General features: G+C 43.9%; 1 protein-coding gene across 1 annotated transcript in view; it reads left to right on the top strand.

Moving 5' to 3' along the window:
• OPRK1 (opioid receptor kappa 1) overlaps nucleotides 1-11,052 on the top strand; it is a 69,765-nt gene extending 58,713 nt beyond the window's left edge. The window contains exon 4 of the mRNA XM_083187096.1: nucleotides 10,093-11,052. Coding sequence (XP_083043222.1) covers nucleotides 10,093-10,616 — 524 coding nt within the window. The 3' untranslated portion in view covers nucleotides 10,617-11,052. The remainder of the gene's footprint in view (nucleotides 1-10,092) is intronic.
• Nucleotides 11,053-16,515: the final 5,463 nt, after the last annotated feature.

The raw sequence follows: 16,515 nt of genomic DNA, 5'->3' as shown, positions 1-16,515 counted from the left end.
ACAGAATAATACCAATTCACATTATACTGTACAGTAATGTCTGTTATTCACATTACAGCCCAAAGTAGTACCCTTTATACACATAATGCCACACAGTAGAGCACTTTAAACACATTACACCACAGTAAAACAAAATGATGGCTGCCGCCCCTGTACTGCAGCACCTACCATGTAGTGAAAGATGGGGATTGCTAAGCAGATATAAAATTAAATGCCATCATGTTTTAATATATGTGCTGGATTGATCTGTAAACATCGGGTGCCCTGTGGTGCCTGGGAATGAGCGTAAACCATAACCACTCTTAAGCCCTGCCCTGGACTCCCGTGAAACTAGCCTTAATCTGTATATGCACTCTGATATTTCAAGTGTAAATTAAATAATAGAATGTTTTTTTTTATATGACGGCACATTTGTTCTTTATTAGACTGCAGTATTCTGAATACAGTATCTAAAGTGATAAGTAAATGATAAAGACACAGTTACAGGTACCAAATTCTTTTTAATTTCTAATCACTTCTAATTGCAGAGATAAGAAATTATCCATCTATTTATTAGAAAAAAATCATGCTAGTACTGAAACTCTGATAAAAGCCTTTAATGCCTATGACTGAATAGAAGGTTTTAGATGGCAATAAGAAATTACAGATCACCCAAGTGTACTATTAATCACATCCAGGGACAGGCACTCAGAAAAGGAGCCCAACACTACAATTTGTAAGAAGAATAATGATCGCAAAGTTCTCCTTCTGGAACCGGGTCCACTCTGTCATGTATAATCTGATGACCACACAAGTGCGGAGGACATTACTGGGCAGGGTTCAGAAGGAAAAACATAAACATCTTGAAGAAAGTGTTTCAATACTCTGAAACATTACTCTTTTCCTATAGTACAGTATGTTTTCCCTATTATAGTCTACAGTCATATCTGCAACTTTATACTAATACAGCTACAGAGTCCTCCCCTAGTGCACAACCATGGGTCCAGTGTGGACTGAAACACCTTGCTTGGTCCTCAGGCTCCCACGCATTTCGTGTTTTCCAGATTATTCCGACAGGTGCATTCATTACTCATTGACACTTTTTAAAAGATGCACAGGTGGAGCTAATTATTTCACTTGTGATTCTGTGAGGAGACCTGGAAAACATGCACTGTGTGGGTTCCTGAGGACTGAGTTTGAAAACCTTCTTGGGGCACTTATTGGTACCACCATGAAACCTTGCACCAGTCCTATGGCAGGTAGAGATTATCCATCCCAATATGGTCTGCTATGTTAAGGAATCTGCATCTCAGTATGCAATCACTATCAGCAAGGCCAGATTTAAAATGGGGTGGATAAAGCTGCAGCTCCAGGCCTCCACATAACAGTAAGTGGTCACCATGACAGCATGATGATCCCCAGACAGACACCAGCTGGTCACAGGGTTGGCCATAAATCACAAGTATTAAAAGTGCATTTCTATTTTACACATTTATGCAATATTGTACTTTTACATACGTACAGGGCCACCGACAGGGTACAGCTGTCTCAGGCCCCGGCCTCTGGAGGGGCCCGGGCAGCTGCCCACAGTGACACCGCCCACCCCCGCACACCGCCTCCCCCACCTGGCGGCCCCCCAGCCAGGCATGCACGATACCCAGGGCAGACTGCAGAGTGCCGAGCCTAGGACACAGAGGGGCTCGGCGCTCTGCAGGCTGCACTGTGCACTCGGCGCTCTGCAGGCTGCACTGTGCACTGCAGTGTGTGCTCCTGAGGAGACGTGGGATGCCGTAGCTAGTAGTAATGGTGTGAATGAAGGTCAGTTCCCGCTGCAAAAATGGGCGTGGTCAGGGCGTGGTCATATGACACTCGGGGGAGTGGCTAGAATATTGCACGCTGAAGGCACACGGCCAAAATTCAAACAGTAATGCCTGTTACGCGTCACACACCCAATACATATGACCCATGCCATAATGCCCATTACACATTATGCCCCACACCATAATGCTCATTACACCGCACAACTGATGCCCATTACTAATATACCCCCACAGTGCCAGATATGCCCCCACAGTGCCAGATATCATATGCCCCCACAGTGCAACACATATGCCCCCAGTGCCAGATATCATATGCCCCCAGTGCCATACATATGCCCCCAGTGCCAGATATCATATGCCCCACAGTGCAACACATATGCCCCCAGTGCCAGATATCATATTCCCCACAGTGCCAGATATCATATTCCCCACAGTGCCACACATATGCCCCCACAGTGCCAGATATCATATGCCCCCACAGTGCCAGATATCATATGCCCCCACAGTGCAACACATATGCCCCCAGTGCCATATATCATATGCCCCCAGTGCCAGATGTCATATGCCCCACAGTGCCAGATGTCATATGCCCCCAATGCCAGATGTCATATGCCCCACAGTGCCAGATGTCATATGCCCCACAGTGCCAGATGTCATATGCCCCACAGTGCCAGATATCATATGCCCCCACAGTGCAACACATATGCCCCCAGTGCCAGATATCATATGCCCCCAGTGCCAGATATCATATTCCCCACAGTGCCAGATGTCATATGCCCCACAGTGCCAGATGTCATATGCCCCACAGTGCCAGATATCATATGCCCCACAGTGCCAGATGTCATATGCCCCACAGTGCCAGATATCATATGCCCCACAGTGCCAGATGTCATATGCCCCACAGTGCCAGATGTCATATGCCCCACAGTGCCAGATATCATATGCCCCACAGTGCCAGATGTCATATGCCCCACAGTGCCAGATATCATATGCCCCCACAGTGCAACACATATGCCCCCAGTGCCAAATATCATATGCCCCCAGTGCCATACATATGCCCCCAGTGCCAGATATCATATTCCCCACAGTGCCAGATGTCATATGCCCCACAGTGCCAGATGTCATATGCCCCACAGTGCCAGATATCATATGCCCCACAGTGCCAGATGTCATATGCCCCACAGTGCCAGATATCATATGCCCCACAGTGCCAGATGTCATATGCCCCACAGTGCCAGATGTCATATGCCCCACAGTGCCAGATGTCATATGCCCCACAGTGCCAGATATCATATGCCCCACAGTGCAACACATATGCCCCCAGTGCCAGATATCATATGCCCCCAGTGCCAGATATCATATGCCCCACAGTGCCAGATATCATATGCCCCACAGTGCAACACATATGCCCCAGTGCCAGATATCATATTACTTACATAGCCAAGCCTGGGAAATGTAAAATACATGTATATTTCTGGGCTTGCTTACTGCTGGCAAAGTAACAGTCTTTTACTTTGCCAGCAGTAAGCAAGCCCAGAAATATACATGTAACTAACAGTGCCATCTAGAAACATACTGTAGATAGAAACATAGGCTAGCAGCAGCGCAGCCATACTTACAATATAGTAATAAACACTCCGGAGGCCACTCCACTACATCTCAGGCGGCCTCCCGTTTGCTGCGTCACAGTCACACACAGAGACTACAGAGGAGTACCGCCTGCACCAAGTGGTCTGGCCGCGGCGACGTCCTCCGAAGATGTTAAGATTCTGCTGCGCTGATGTGGCACGCTGGACGCGCCGGCGCAATTACGTCATTGTGCATTCCGGTGCATGCACAGTCAGCGCTGCCGGTAGTTTTCTTATGGCGGTACGGGGTACCGGCAGTTTATGATATAGCGGTACGCCGTACCATCCCGTACCGCCTCAATTGCACCCCTGGGCATATAGGGTATAACCCATACCCTATGTGCCTACATGGCATTGGCATCACCTCCTCCACTTCTCATACTGTAATAGGCCTTTGAACATTTCCAGCTCCAGGCTCATTAGGCCCTTAATCTGGCCCTGACTATCGGCAGCACTTGTCTGTAACATACATCTCTGTGCGCCTGATTTGTCAAACCCTTGTTACAGCTCAGTACATTTCCAACACAGTTCTTCCTTTGTGCATCTAAATTTGTATTGGAACTTTGCAGAAACAATACTGGGATGCATGCACAAGAAATACCCAATGCGTTTCATCTCTTAGAGACTTCATCAGTGGCAAGGACCTACAGATGTAGGACATATTTATATATGTCTTACATCTGTAAGTATACATCTGGGTAATTCTTATGTGATCAACTGTATAAATTTCTACAACTAAAGATTAAGAAAATCACTGTAGCCTCAACTGTAATTAAATATTTCATGGAAAAATGTTATTGTAATAAATGTTTAAATAAATTGTATCATTGGGTTTTATGGTATACATTTTTTTTAAGAATTGGGGTGCTGAGTACACTGTTGTGTTTGCATTCTTGTTTAGACTAGTAGGGAAGTAGGACCTTATTCTGGTTCACACGCAGCACTATGTGGGATTTTAACGCAACTCGCAGCTTGCCCAGGTGCCTGCCCCCCCCTCGCTCGCCAAATTCGCACACACAGCTGCAAATGGATGTTGCAGGGAGGGTGCAGGCGCTCGGACGAGCAGTGGGCGGCGCCTCTGGTGCTCGGTAAGTTGAGATCCTTGCAGATTACCGTGTCAACCAGAATCAGGCCCTTTCTGTATTTCACAACTAAGGCAGCATTGCAGCAATCTCTACTACACTCACATGAAACTCCAGAGGCACCAGAAGGCCCCTAGAATTGTGGGGCCCTAGAGCCCATGCGTTAAATGGCCCTGCGAGGCAGAATCATTGCATGACAGAGTTTCTGTAATACAGAGTCAGCAAACAAACAAGCCTTGGAGGTAAGTCGGGGGGTAGATTTATTAAGCTCAGTGAAGTGATAAAGTGTCTGGTTTTTATCACCGACCAATCAGCTCCTACCTGTCATTTTTCAAACCAAGCCTGTAACTTCACAGTTAAGAGTTGATTGGCCGGTGATAAAAAGCAGACACTTTATCACTTCACCGAGCTTAAGAAATCTGCCCCTCAGTTTCTTCCCTGTATGCTCTTATGGCCAATGCGCCCCTGATCCCTGCTGTGTGTCATGTACATATACTTGACTGGTTATATGTTGCTATTACAGTCTCTTTTGTGTTCTGTACAATGGGCCCTATTCAGATTCACTCATAGAGTTGATAATTCATAGCTCTGCTGATTATTAAATGACTGCACATGTGCACACTTCGTAGTGCGCATGCGCAAGGCCACCCTGTGAACAAAGCCGCCGACTTTCCATCATTGCCAATTTGTGAGATGATTGACAGTCATCTGGCGCGTGGGGGTGGCACCCGGCCATTTTCTGGGAATTTTGTGGAAAACGCAGGCGTATCCCAGGGATTTTTAAGGAGGACCTCTGACGTCAGCTCACCAAGTGCATTGCAGAGCCGAGTAAGTATTTGGCTACGCGCCAGCTGCACATGGTGGGGTGATCTATTTAATGGTAAACGATTGCAATTTAATTTCCCCCTATGACCACATTTGCAGCTGTGCACAGGGGCAGATTGTCACTCTGGCAGGGAGGCGGCTTACCGATCGCTGGGCTCCGAAGATTCGTAGTGATCAGGTCTGAATCAAACCCAACGTACCGTATGTACCTCTTTGTTCTAGCACACTGATGACTCTGAGATTTGTTATTATCTTTAGTACATAAAGCACATTTTGGATTCTTATGACTTCGGTTTTACTCTGTATTTTCGAGCAGGCAGTGACTGTTCCAGCTTTCACGGCCATCACTGTAACATCACCGGGAACTGAAATGCCTGCTTAGGAAAGTGTTCTGAATAAATAATATATTTATTATTTGCTGTGCTCTTCAATTAGTAATATTGCTGTGTGTTCTCTCAGTAAACATATCAGTTTTTGAATTTCACTGCATGCATCTATTTGTTGCTGTTGTACAATACTTCACTTGAGAAGCTTTCATAGCATTCAAGCAATCTGAGCTTGTACATATTTTGTTGATGACAGCAAACCTTGAAAACTAGTTTAATATTGTTACTACAAATATGGCCTTGGAAATTACAGTGACCGAGGTATATTTCTTTTTTTAAATGAAATTCAATCAATTATTGTATTGTGCCTGTAGTACTGTTGGTCATACAAAACAATGTGTTCTAGTCAAGGGTTGTATAGGCACTTATGGCCACCATGGGGGGGGGGGGGGGGGGGTAGTGGGTTCTAGTTACCCAGGCCTGATGGAGCAGCCTGGCAGGGACCAGACATTGCACCACCCTCTCTCCTTACCAGGATGCAGCAGCAGCATGAGATCTGATGTTGTCAGCAGAACACAGTGCCCACACTGTAGTGTGTTGGGCTACAGAGAGGATGCTGATGCTGAGTCTCTGCCTGTTGCTGTGCAGGTAATGTGGGGGGTGGAGTGATCACACTGACCGCACTACCCCCTCGAATTGACCCAAGCTGATGGAACTCAAAAAAAAATCTCTTCATTAGTTTTATGCAATGTACTGTAGGTGTGAGAGGTCCCCAAAATATCCACTAAAAATGTCAGCGCTGCTGTTCTTCTTTTGGGTGCAATATTTAACTAAACTTCAATGAATTGACTTGGCCGTATTTGTATTTACAGTATTTATGCTACAGAACATTCGCTGGGAGCAATGCTGCCATATTTAGCGGATATTTTGAGGATCTCTCACAGCAATATTGGCACTCAAAGTGTGACAATGTTGCAGACACCACAGGCATGTAATCCCCAATGGCAATGAGCGTGTAACCCCACATGGTAAGGAGCGAGTAATGCCCTGGCAAAGAGCATGTAAACACCTTGTTAACAAAGCTCTCCTTGAAGTGGAGACAATAGACAGAATGGAATTATTAAAACCCAAAAACCAATAAACACATGAAACCAAAAAGAAAGGACAACATTTCTTTCAGTTCCACATTTAATAGTAAATATGGCCAAATAAAAGAGATTATTAATATACATTTCAATCTCCTAAAATGTGATCATATTTTGAGAGACTCCCTACCCAATAGGCCAAACTTCATTGCAGAAATAAGACAGATAATAGCACCTAGTTTCTAGAAAGAGAAAGATAAAGAATCTAAGGATTCAAATTGGTTACATCACTTTACAGGTTGCTATAAATGTAACAAAACAAGGTGCATAACATGTAAACATATACATAATAAAACACAAGAGATAATAATAGTGAGCAAGAAAAAATTATAAAACATGAAAACCTTTATAATCTGTGAAACAACTTACTTTTTAACTAGCGCTTGTGATCTAAAGTATATTGGACGGGTGACACTTTCACTAAAGACGTCCTTCTTAGAACAGCGCTAGGGTTACCAACTCATCCCTTTAATACGGGACACATATTAATTACACAGGTTCTGTGGCTGGCTTTCACCTGGTTTTAAACTGCCACACTTAAAGACTTTTAAACTGCCACAGAACCTGTGTATTTAATATGTGTCCCGGATTAAAGGGATGAGTTGGTCACCCTAAACACCGGTGAATTAGCATTACTAAAGTGACTAATCATAGCGTATCAAAACATTATCTAATAGACCATTACAGTGATCCCCAATGTTTGAAATTCTTGGGTTTGGAACATACGCACAAAGTGAGCAGAGGATCGTTTCAAGACCCTCTGCCAACAGGAAATCTATTGGATGCACAAGATGAATTCAATTCATCCTGAAGGTCTGAATGACTAAGTAGAGCTGAATGTATGTCTTTAAATAAGTACTACAGATATTTTTGTTTTTCTTATTAGGCTAACATTATTATTTTTCATATTACAATACTGATTCTATACTGGTTCTCTTGTGGTCATTTAAATTATTTTATGACATTAGATTCAGAATTATATGACTGAGCTGCTCTATCTAAACAATTGGTACTAGACAAGTATTATTATTAATTATTAATTAATTTGTTAATGTGTTACAACGGTCTAATATTATAAGATACATAGGTTCCACTATATCTCAGATTATTATTTTTCTTGAAGACATCTTTAACGCTCACTAATATCAACAATACTATTCAATACTGTTGGATTACTTCTATAACATATTATTTTTGTTTTTTATTTATATATACAATTCCTTAACAATAGACTTTCTTAAGATTACTTTTTATTTCCATATTTATGATTCCAAATATATAATTTTAATCATCAGTGTTTCTACATCTCATCCCTACACGTTTGCTTAGACATATCTATGACAGGATGTTAGTCTTATTACTTCCACTCCATGCGTTCCAGGGGAGTTAACAACACAGCTAAGCTAATATGGTATAAATCCTTAATAATAATAAACCTGCCTAGCCACAACTTATTGCTCATATATATATAGTAGTAGTGGGAATCTCCATTCGCCATACAGACAAACATGGAGAGCGCACCCGCAAGGAAGGGGGAAGTAGCAGGCTTCGGAATGGCGGAAGTTCATCATTTAGACATGCGACCCACCTCCCAGAAGTTGGGATGCGGTGTGCGTTCCAGTGACCGGAAGTGGGGCTCAATCTGCCTCTAAAACACATCATGACAAAAAATCCCTTTTTTAGTTTAGTAAAATGTAATTTATATATAATATTTAGGTTTGTCTAGATCTCATATTTATATTTCTTGTGTGTATATATATATATATATATATATATATATAAAATATGATTGATATTATTATTTATTATTTTGATCAATTGGGTAATTGACTGCTAATATATGAAGCACTTCCTGTTTGATGGTATATAAACCCTGACCTGCAACGAATGCTATACCTTTAAAAAGATGTCAGCAGATGACGAAACGCATCAGGGGCACTATTCACTATGGATGTTGTACCCATAGGATGGACTTGGTTAGCCAAACCTTTGTGGCAGACAGACACTGGCCACATTCCTACATATGGGCTTTTACCACATTATTTTTGTAGGCCCTTCATGCCTCAGTCTGACACTGGGCACACAGCCCTGAATGCAAGTTTGTACAAAACTAGAACCCATTTAAGTATATATGCTGGAAAATAAGTAGATTTTGAAATTCATAGTCATGCCTATGGTAAAACATTTCATGTAAGTGGGTTCAGACTAGACTTTTTTGTTATCTGTGTAGGCTCTGTGACCATTGCAGTTTTTTTTGTGTTTATTGTTACTATGACAACTGTGCTAGATTGGCAAAACGTATATAACTGACACAAAGCACTGCATCCTTTCCCATGTACCCACATTATCTAGCTGTTATATAAGTTATTGTATAATTTAGAATAAAGCAAAATATAAGCAGTCATTTAGAGGATGCAAGGTAACTTTATTAGGCGCTTAACAGAAGGTGCAGTACACATCCTCTTCAGTACTAAGGTTGTGGTTCAGACCTGTTAGCAAGGCAGATGGACAAAACCATGTGCACTGCAGGTGGGGCAAATGTAACATGTGCAGAGAGAGTTAGATTTGGGGAGTTATTTTGTTTCTGTGCAGCGTAAACACACCACCCAAATCTAACTCTCTCTGCAAATGTTATATTTGCCCCACCTACAGGGCTGGATTTAGGGGTCAGGCTACCCCTAGGCATGACATTTTTTGCCTCACCCCCTGCCCCCCTGCTGCAGCACAGCACACATGGCCTAGCGCCTGACCCGGTCCCCGGTACCTGGTCTCTGGGTGGTTGTGCATTGGGGGTCTCCTGGGCTCCAGGGGGGATTCGTGCAGATGGGGGGATCGGTGTCATCCAGGGGCTGCGCCTGGCGGGCCCGCAGTGGCTTCTAGTTTTGGACCCTGCCCTTTGCGGAGGTAGAGCCCTGGCCCAGAGACAGCAGGTAGCATGAGGGGGAGGACCGTTCCTGGTCACAGCGCAACAGCCTGGTGACGGTGGGCAGCATGGGGTGGGAGGATTGTCCCTAGTCACAGCCTGTAGCCCATAATAGGTGCGGTCCTTAGGCCCGTGCCTCACTGGCCTAGTGACAAGTCTGAACTGCCCACTTACAGTGCAGCATGGTTATGTCCATCTGCGAATATTGCAGCATTGCTAACAGGTTGGAAATAGACCCTAAATGCTTATGGGTTGCTTTTTGGAAAAAATGCTTTTTTCATACCTAGGCATACTGTATGTAGCACACTTTGCGTCTTGGTATTTAAATGAAGGAACTAACATCAACTTTCTTTTTCATTTTTAGGTGTCACAGAATGTGCTCTACAGTTCCCATCTGACTACTGGTATTGGGACACTGTGATGAAAATTTGTGTGTTCATCTTCGCATTCATCATTCCTGTATTTATTATAACTATCTGCTATACCTTAATGATCTTGAGGTTAAAAAGCGTCCGTCTACTCTCTGGATCTCGTGAGAAAGACAGAAACCTCCGGCGCATTACCAGATTGGTGCTGGTTGTTGTAGCAGTATTCATCATTTGCTGGACACCTATTCACATTTTTGTGCTGGTTGAAACCCTAGTAGATGTACCCCCAGGCATTGCTGTCAGCTCAATCTATTATTTCTGCATTGCTTTGGGATACACTAATAGCAGCCTAAATCCAATCTTATACGCATTCCTAGATGAGAATTTTAAAAGGTGTTTCAAAGACTTTTGCTTCCCCTCAAAACTTAGATTGGATCGTCAAGGAAACAGCAGGGTGAGGAACACTATACAAGATCCAGCTTACACAAGGGATGGGGATCGGACTAACAAGCCAGTATGACTAGCCGTGGAGATGACTTCCTACACACCGCAAGGGAGTGGTGGAAACAATGAATCGGGACTGACTCAGATAACATCTGCAGTATAGATTTGTCATCACTGTCAATCACAGATGTCATTAGACCAGGTCAAGAACCTTTCTATAGGAGTATGAAGAATCTGTTGACTTTTACATGCTATAATGTTGAGATACAACGAGAGACAATGTAAAATTTTTATATAGTTCAAAAAAGCAGAGGCAACACTGAGTCCCTTACAACACCAACAACTGTATTTTCACAAACAGTTCAAAAATAGCAGTTGTGCTTTGTGAACTTTGCTATTCAATATAAGTAGGGCACTAAAGCTGCTGCTTAGTAGGTCATGTGAGTGCCGAATTGACATGCTTTGTTTTACATATATATATATATATATATATATATATATATATATATATATATATATATACACATACATACATACATACCCTCAAACATGGCCCATTCCATTAGGTACAAAATGCTCTGTTTCTGGACTTCCTTACCAGTGGCAGTTGCAGAGGAGGGGCTGCAGCATAGTCCAATATTCAAAAAGGGGAGCCACTCCAAACATCACTGTCCTGGACTCGCCGGCAGTTGATGTGACCTCCCCCTCTTTGAATTTTGGACTGTGCTGCAGCCCCACCTATGTAACTGTCACTGGCAGGGAAGTCCAGGAACAGAGCATTTTGTACCTAATGGAATGGGTCATGTTGGAGGGTATGTATGTATATATATATATATATATATATATATATATATATATACCAACTACCAGACTGGCACTCACAGTACTAATTCAATCCAAATAATCACATCACATGCTGCTCTCTGTTATGCAACAGTTCGGATCTTTTATTGACCCATCGTCAGGCAGTTCAATAATATACAAACACTGGCGACGGGTCAATAAAAGATCCGAAACGTTGCATGTACAGCATGTGATTATTTGGATTGAATAAGTCCTGAAAGTGCCGGTCTGGTAGTTGGTCTGTATGCAATTTATGGATGGCGACAAGGGACCTGGGCAGCTGCACTTAGAAGGAGAGGATATAAGAAAAAGTAATTTAATAATATTATCTTGAGCTTTTTTTTTTTTGACTGTCCAGGACCTTTTGCCACACTTTGGATGGGCGGTTATGTTCATGTCCCAGTATCCACCATAGGCTTGTTATTATGCACTGAGGCTGAGCTGTCCTTTTTGAAAGTCTCATTGGAAGTTAAAGACTAAATTATTTCATTATACTATGGTGTGCTGATCTACATATGTCTGTACCTAAGCTGACATTTGTATATAATTATTTTTTATTTATTTATATATTTTATAAATATAAAAGAGAAAGGGTGCTCTATAGTGCATAAAACAGTTTTTAATCAGACCAACCAACGATTACGCACAGGCATATGAGTGTATGGTATAACGGGATGCAGTTACAATCCAGGCGGTCGGGATCCCGGCGTTCAGAATCCCGACGCCGGAATCCCGACCGCCGAAATGCCGACACTTTCTCCCTCCTGGGGTGTCCACGACACCCCTGGAGGGAGAATAAATTAGTGTGCCGAGCGTAGCGAGGCACCGGGCCCGCTGCGTGGCGAGCGCAGCGAGCCCGCAAGGGGGGGCGATCCACGTCCCCCCCTTGTCGGCATTTCGGCTGTCAGGATTCCGGCGTCGGGATTCTGAACGCTGGGATCCCGACCGCCGGGATTCAATACTGAATCCGGTATAACGGCAGTGGTCTGCGGTGTCTGGTTAGAGCCCCGGATGGTTGGAAGAGTTTTGCCGGGTAACATTATTTGTAAACTGTGTGGTATCCAACCCACAGCTGTTATTTACTTGGTATGAGCACTCGTACGCCTGTGTGTACTCGTTGGATGGTCTGAGTTAAAGCTGTTTATGCACTATGAAGTGTCCCTTCTATTTAATTTTTTATCAGATTTATTTTGTTGCAGTGATCCCCGGAACCTGAAAGGGAGCTGCAGTCTGCATCTATGGGACTTCTAGGGGGTTATTCTGATTCACTCGTAAAGGCACAATCACTCTCTCATGGACAAAACCATATGCACTGCAGATGGGGCTGATGTAACATGTGCAGAGAGAGTTACATTTCGGTGTTTGGTATTGTTTCTGTGCAGGGTAAATACTGGCTGCTTTATCAGTTTGAAGTACACCCCTCACCCAAATCTAACTCTCCCTGCACATCTGCCCCACCTGCAGTGCATATGGGCCCTTATTCTGGTTGGTGCGGTAATATCCGCGTGCGTTCGTGCCGCCGATGTTTTGTGTCTGCGCATGTGCAGAGGCGTCTCTGCGCATGTGCGAGCAGGGCGTACGGCCAAATCCCGCATGAAATGTGAACACTCCGAACAGGGGGTGGAGAGGGGCGTGAAGGGCTATTTGGGCTCATTAACATATGCATATGCTCCGCGTTTCATGGGCGTTTCCATGAAAACGCTGGGCGTACGTATGGTAATGCAGTCGTGATGCACGTGTAGGGGGCGGACATATGACATCGCCGGATGTCAGCTGCCCGCCCAGATCCCTGCTTTTGCACGTAAAAATGTCTGTGTGGTCTGAGGTTGCGGGATCTGGTGGACCACTCGGTCCTGCATTCGATGGTCTGCGACCATCGAATGATGGGGGAGGTTCCTTGAGATGGAGGAGGCATATTCCATGAAAAATATACGTGCGGTCCGTTCGACCAGCTTCTTACCGCATACGGACGGAGTTGGCGATCCGTATGGAAGGCGGGGTTTCGCGCGCACGGTCCTGGCCGCATATTCGGATCCGGCCGCACCGATCAGAATAAGGGCCATGGTTCTGTCCATTAGAGAGTGATTGTGCCTTTCTGAGTGAATCCGAATAACCCCCTTAGTAATTATTGATATTTTACAAAAAGGTTTTATTGCAGGACAGTATTTATTGCAATATTATAAGCACTGGAGTTAACCCTCTTCTTGCTGTCCATATATATATATACATATATATATATATATATATAACAAATTTTATATTTATATACAGTATACGCACACATACGTAAAAGTATATAAATTCGTACAACTTCATTTTATATAAAAAAAAGTAATTAAATATTATATTCTTGATCTTTTGGCAAAATAAAAGTAACAAACATACTTATAAATATACTTGGATATATTGTAAATGTGTGGTGTAATTTGATATTGTTAGAGGGCATTATTTGCCATTTTCAGACATGAAATTTATGCCGTAAGCTATATTTGTTTTTTTTGCTCAACTATACTTGATTGTGTATCATTTTTATTGTTCAATATGTCAATATGTTCAAATATTACTTAATAAAATGTATATAGGAAAAAGGATTATACTTGTAAAACGGGTGTGATATAATTGGTCTGCAGTGTCTAGTTCGACATCAAATGGTTGACATGAGAAAAAGCTGGACACAAGTAAAATGTTGACATGGCGACGGTTGACACATGAAAAGGTTGACACAAGTTTTTTTTTTTTTTATCAACTTGTATCCCCAATTAGTGCACCTCGTCCCTTTGCATGGTTTGCCTCACTCGCCATGCTTCAGGCAAGGTTGCCATTCACAGTTGTAGTCCGCGTGGATGGTAAAGTATAAAAAACTTGAAAAAAAAATCCCCAAAATGTATGTTGACCATATGTTATGTTGACCATTGTAATGTTGATCTATCATAGACACCTATATAATGGAGAAGCTGCCCTTGAGGAAAACATAATATGGGGCCTTATTCTGATCGGTGCGGCCCGATCAGAAATATGCGGTCATGTCCGTGCAGGCGAATCCCCGCCTTCCATACGGATCGCCACCTCTGTCCGTATGCGGATATGTGGCGGTCCGCATGAAAGTGGACGGGGATACGCCTCCTCCATGTTGGGAGCAGCCCCTGCATTCGATGGTCGCCGAACATCGAATGCAGGGCCGCACGCTCCACCAGGTCCCGCCACCCAAGACCACACGGACACTTGTCCGTGTGAAATCATGTATGGGGGCGGGCAGCTGACATCCGGCGATGTCAGATGCCCGCCCCCTACACACGCGTCACGGCTTCATTACCATGCATACGCCCCGCGTTTGCATGGGAACGCCCATGAAACGCGGGGCGTATGGATAGGGTAATGAGGCTAAGTAGCCCCTCACGCCCCTCTACGCCCCCTGTGCGGCGTATAAAGAATACGTGCGGCGAAATCGCCTGCACATGCGCAGAGTGACCTCTGCACATGCGCAGACGATCAACATCGGCGGGACGTCCGCATGCGGTAAAATCCGCACCGATCAGAATAAGGCCCATGGTAACAATCTCTAAGATTAATCCTTTTAAGACAAACAGAATATGGCCACAGTTTTAATTTTCCCAGCCCCTGTTGTGTATAGCAGGCTGAATGTAGGTTTGCTTTGCCAGCTCAAGCTCTGAACTACAGAGGTTAAAGGTGTATGGCCAATTTACTATCAGCTGATTTGCCATATTTGTAAACGGCAATTCCAGCCAAATTCAGGTGTGAGAAGGAGTACACCATCGATAGAACTTGGCCGTGTATACCCATGACTTATATTGTGGTCTGCTCATTTACTTATCGTACTGCTGAATTTCAATAAAAAATCTGCAGAAAATACGAATGGAAAATACTCCACATTTTCCAGGTATATGTAGCTGAAGCCTGCAGGGATCATTGAGATCTGTGCAGGCTTCTTTGTGTAAAAATAAGAAAATTAATTAAATAATTAAAAAACATGTGTGGGCCCCCCTTCCCCATGAACATAACCAGACCCGGGCTCTTTGAGTCGGACCTGGTTGCAGAAATACAACGGGAACAAATTAAATAAGTTCCCTCCCTATTTCTATAACCAGCACAGGTTCTTGGCTTAGTCCTGGTTCCCAAAATATGGGAAACAAAAGTAGTAGGGTTCCCCCATAATTTGGAAATCAGCACCGGGCCCAAACAGCCATCAGGGACTTTCCACAGCCGGGGGAAATGTATTATATAAGGTCCTACGGCCAAAGCATTTCCTCATGGCTCGTCAGGCCAGGCTAGGTCCTTGGGGGAGTGAGGACCCCCCCAATAAAGTGCCGCCCCATCCAGGGCTTCCCCGGCTTGGACTAAAGCCATCCATAGTTACCTATTTTGATCCTGTAGGTTCAGTCCTCTGGTTCAGTAGAAAGATCAAAATGGTACCTGTAAAAAAAAAATTTACCATCCATTTGGCGTAGATCTGTCCTCTTCTGTCAAAGTAGGCATGCACAGGGTTAAAAATATAACCCCAAAACCCAATCCATATGAACACAAGGAAGCCCATATATTCACATGGGCTTCCTTTCCCCGAATGCTGGGTTCCCCCATGACTTCTGTCACTGCAGGACCAAGCAGCCAATCAGGGAGTGTTTCATCAGTCAAGACGAGCTCTCTTTCTATTTAGATTAAGGAGGGATTCCCCGATCTGAATAGGCATGGGAACTTTGTGTTTTCCTAAACCACAAAGGTTAATAAGGTCAGACCACACACTGTATTTGGGGTCCCCTCTCTCAGGGAACTGGCCTGGGCTGACCAGCCACAAAAATAATGCTTTGGCCACAGATCCTTATATAATAAGTGTCCCCTGGCTGTGGAATTACCCTACTGGCTTTTTGAGCATATGCTGGTATCTAAAATCCAGGGGACTCCAATTCTTTTTGTCCCCCATATTATGTGAACCAGGACCTGGTCAAAAGCCTGGTGCGGGTTATAGAAATATGGAGAGAACCTTTTTTCTCCTGTATTTATGCAAACAGCATTGGCTCAAAGAGCCCGGGGCTGGTAATACCCATGTGTGGGGGGGACGGGGGGACCCAGATGCCGCTTTTTAAAATTATTTATTTATTACGCAGAGAAGCCTGCAC

Source organism: Crinia signifera, chromosome 5 (genome assembly GCF_055691185.1).
Source record: "Crinia signifera chromosome 5, ASM5569118v1, whole genome shotgun sequence".
Lineage (NCBI taxonomy): Eukaryota > Metazoa > Chordata > Amphibia > Anura > Myobatrachidae > Crinia > Crinia signifera.
Note: the sequence above shows the minus strand (reverse complement) of the source record. Positions and strands in the feature narration are given on the sequence as shown.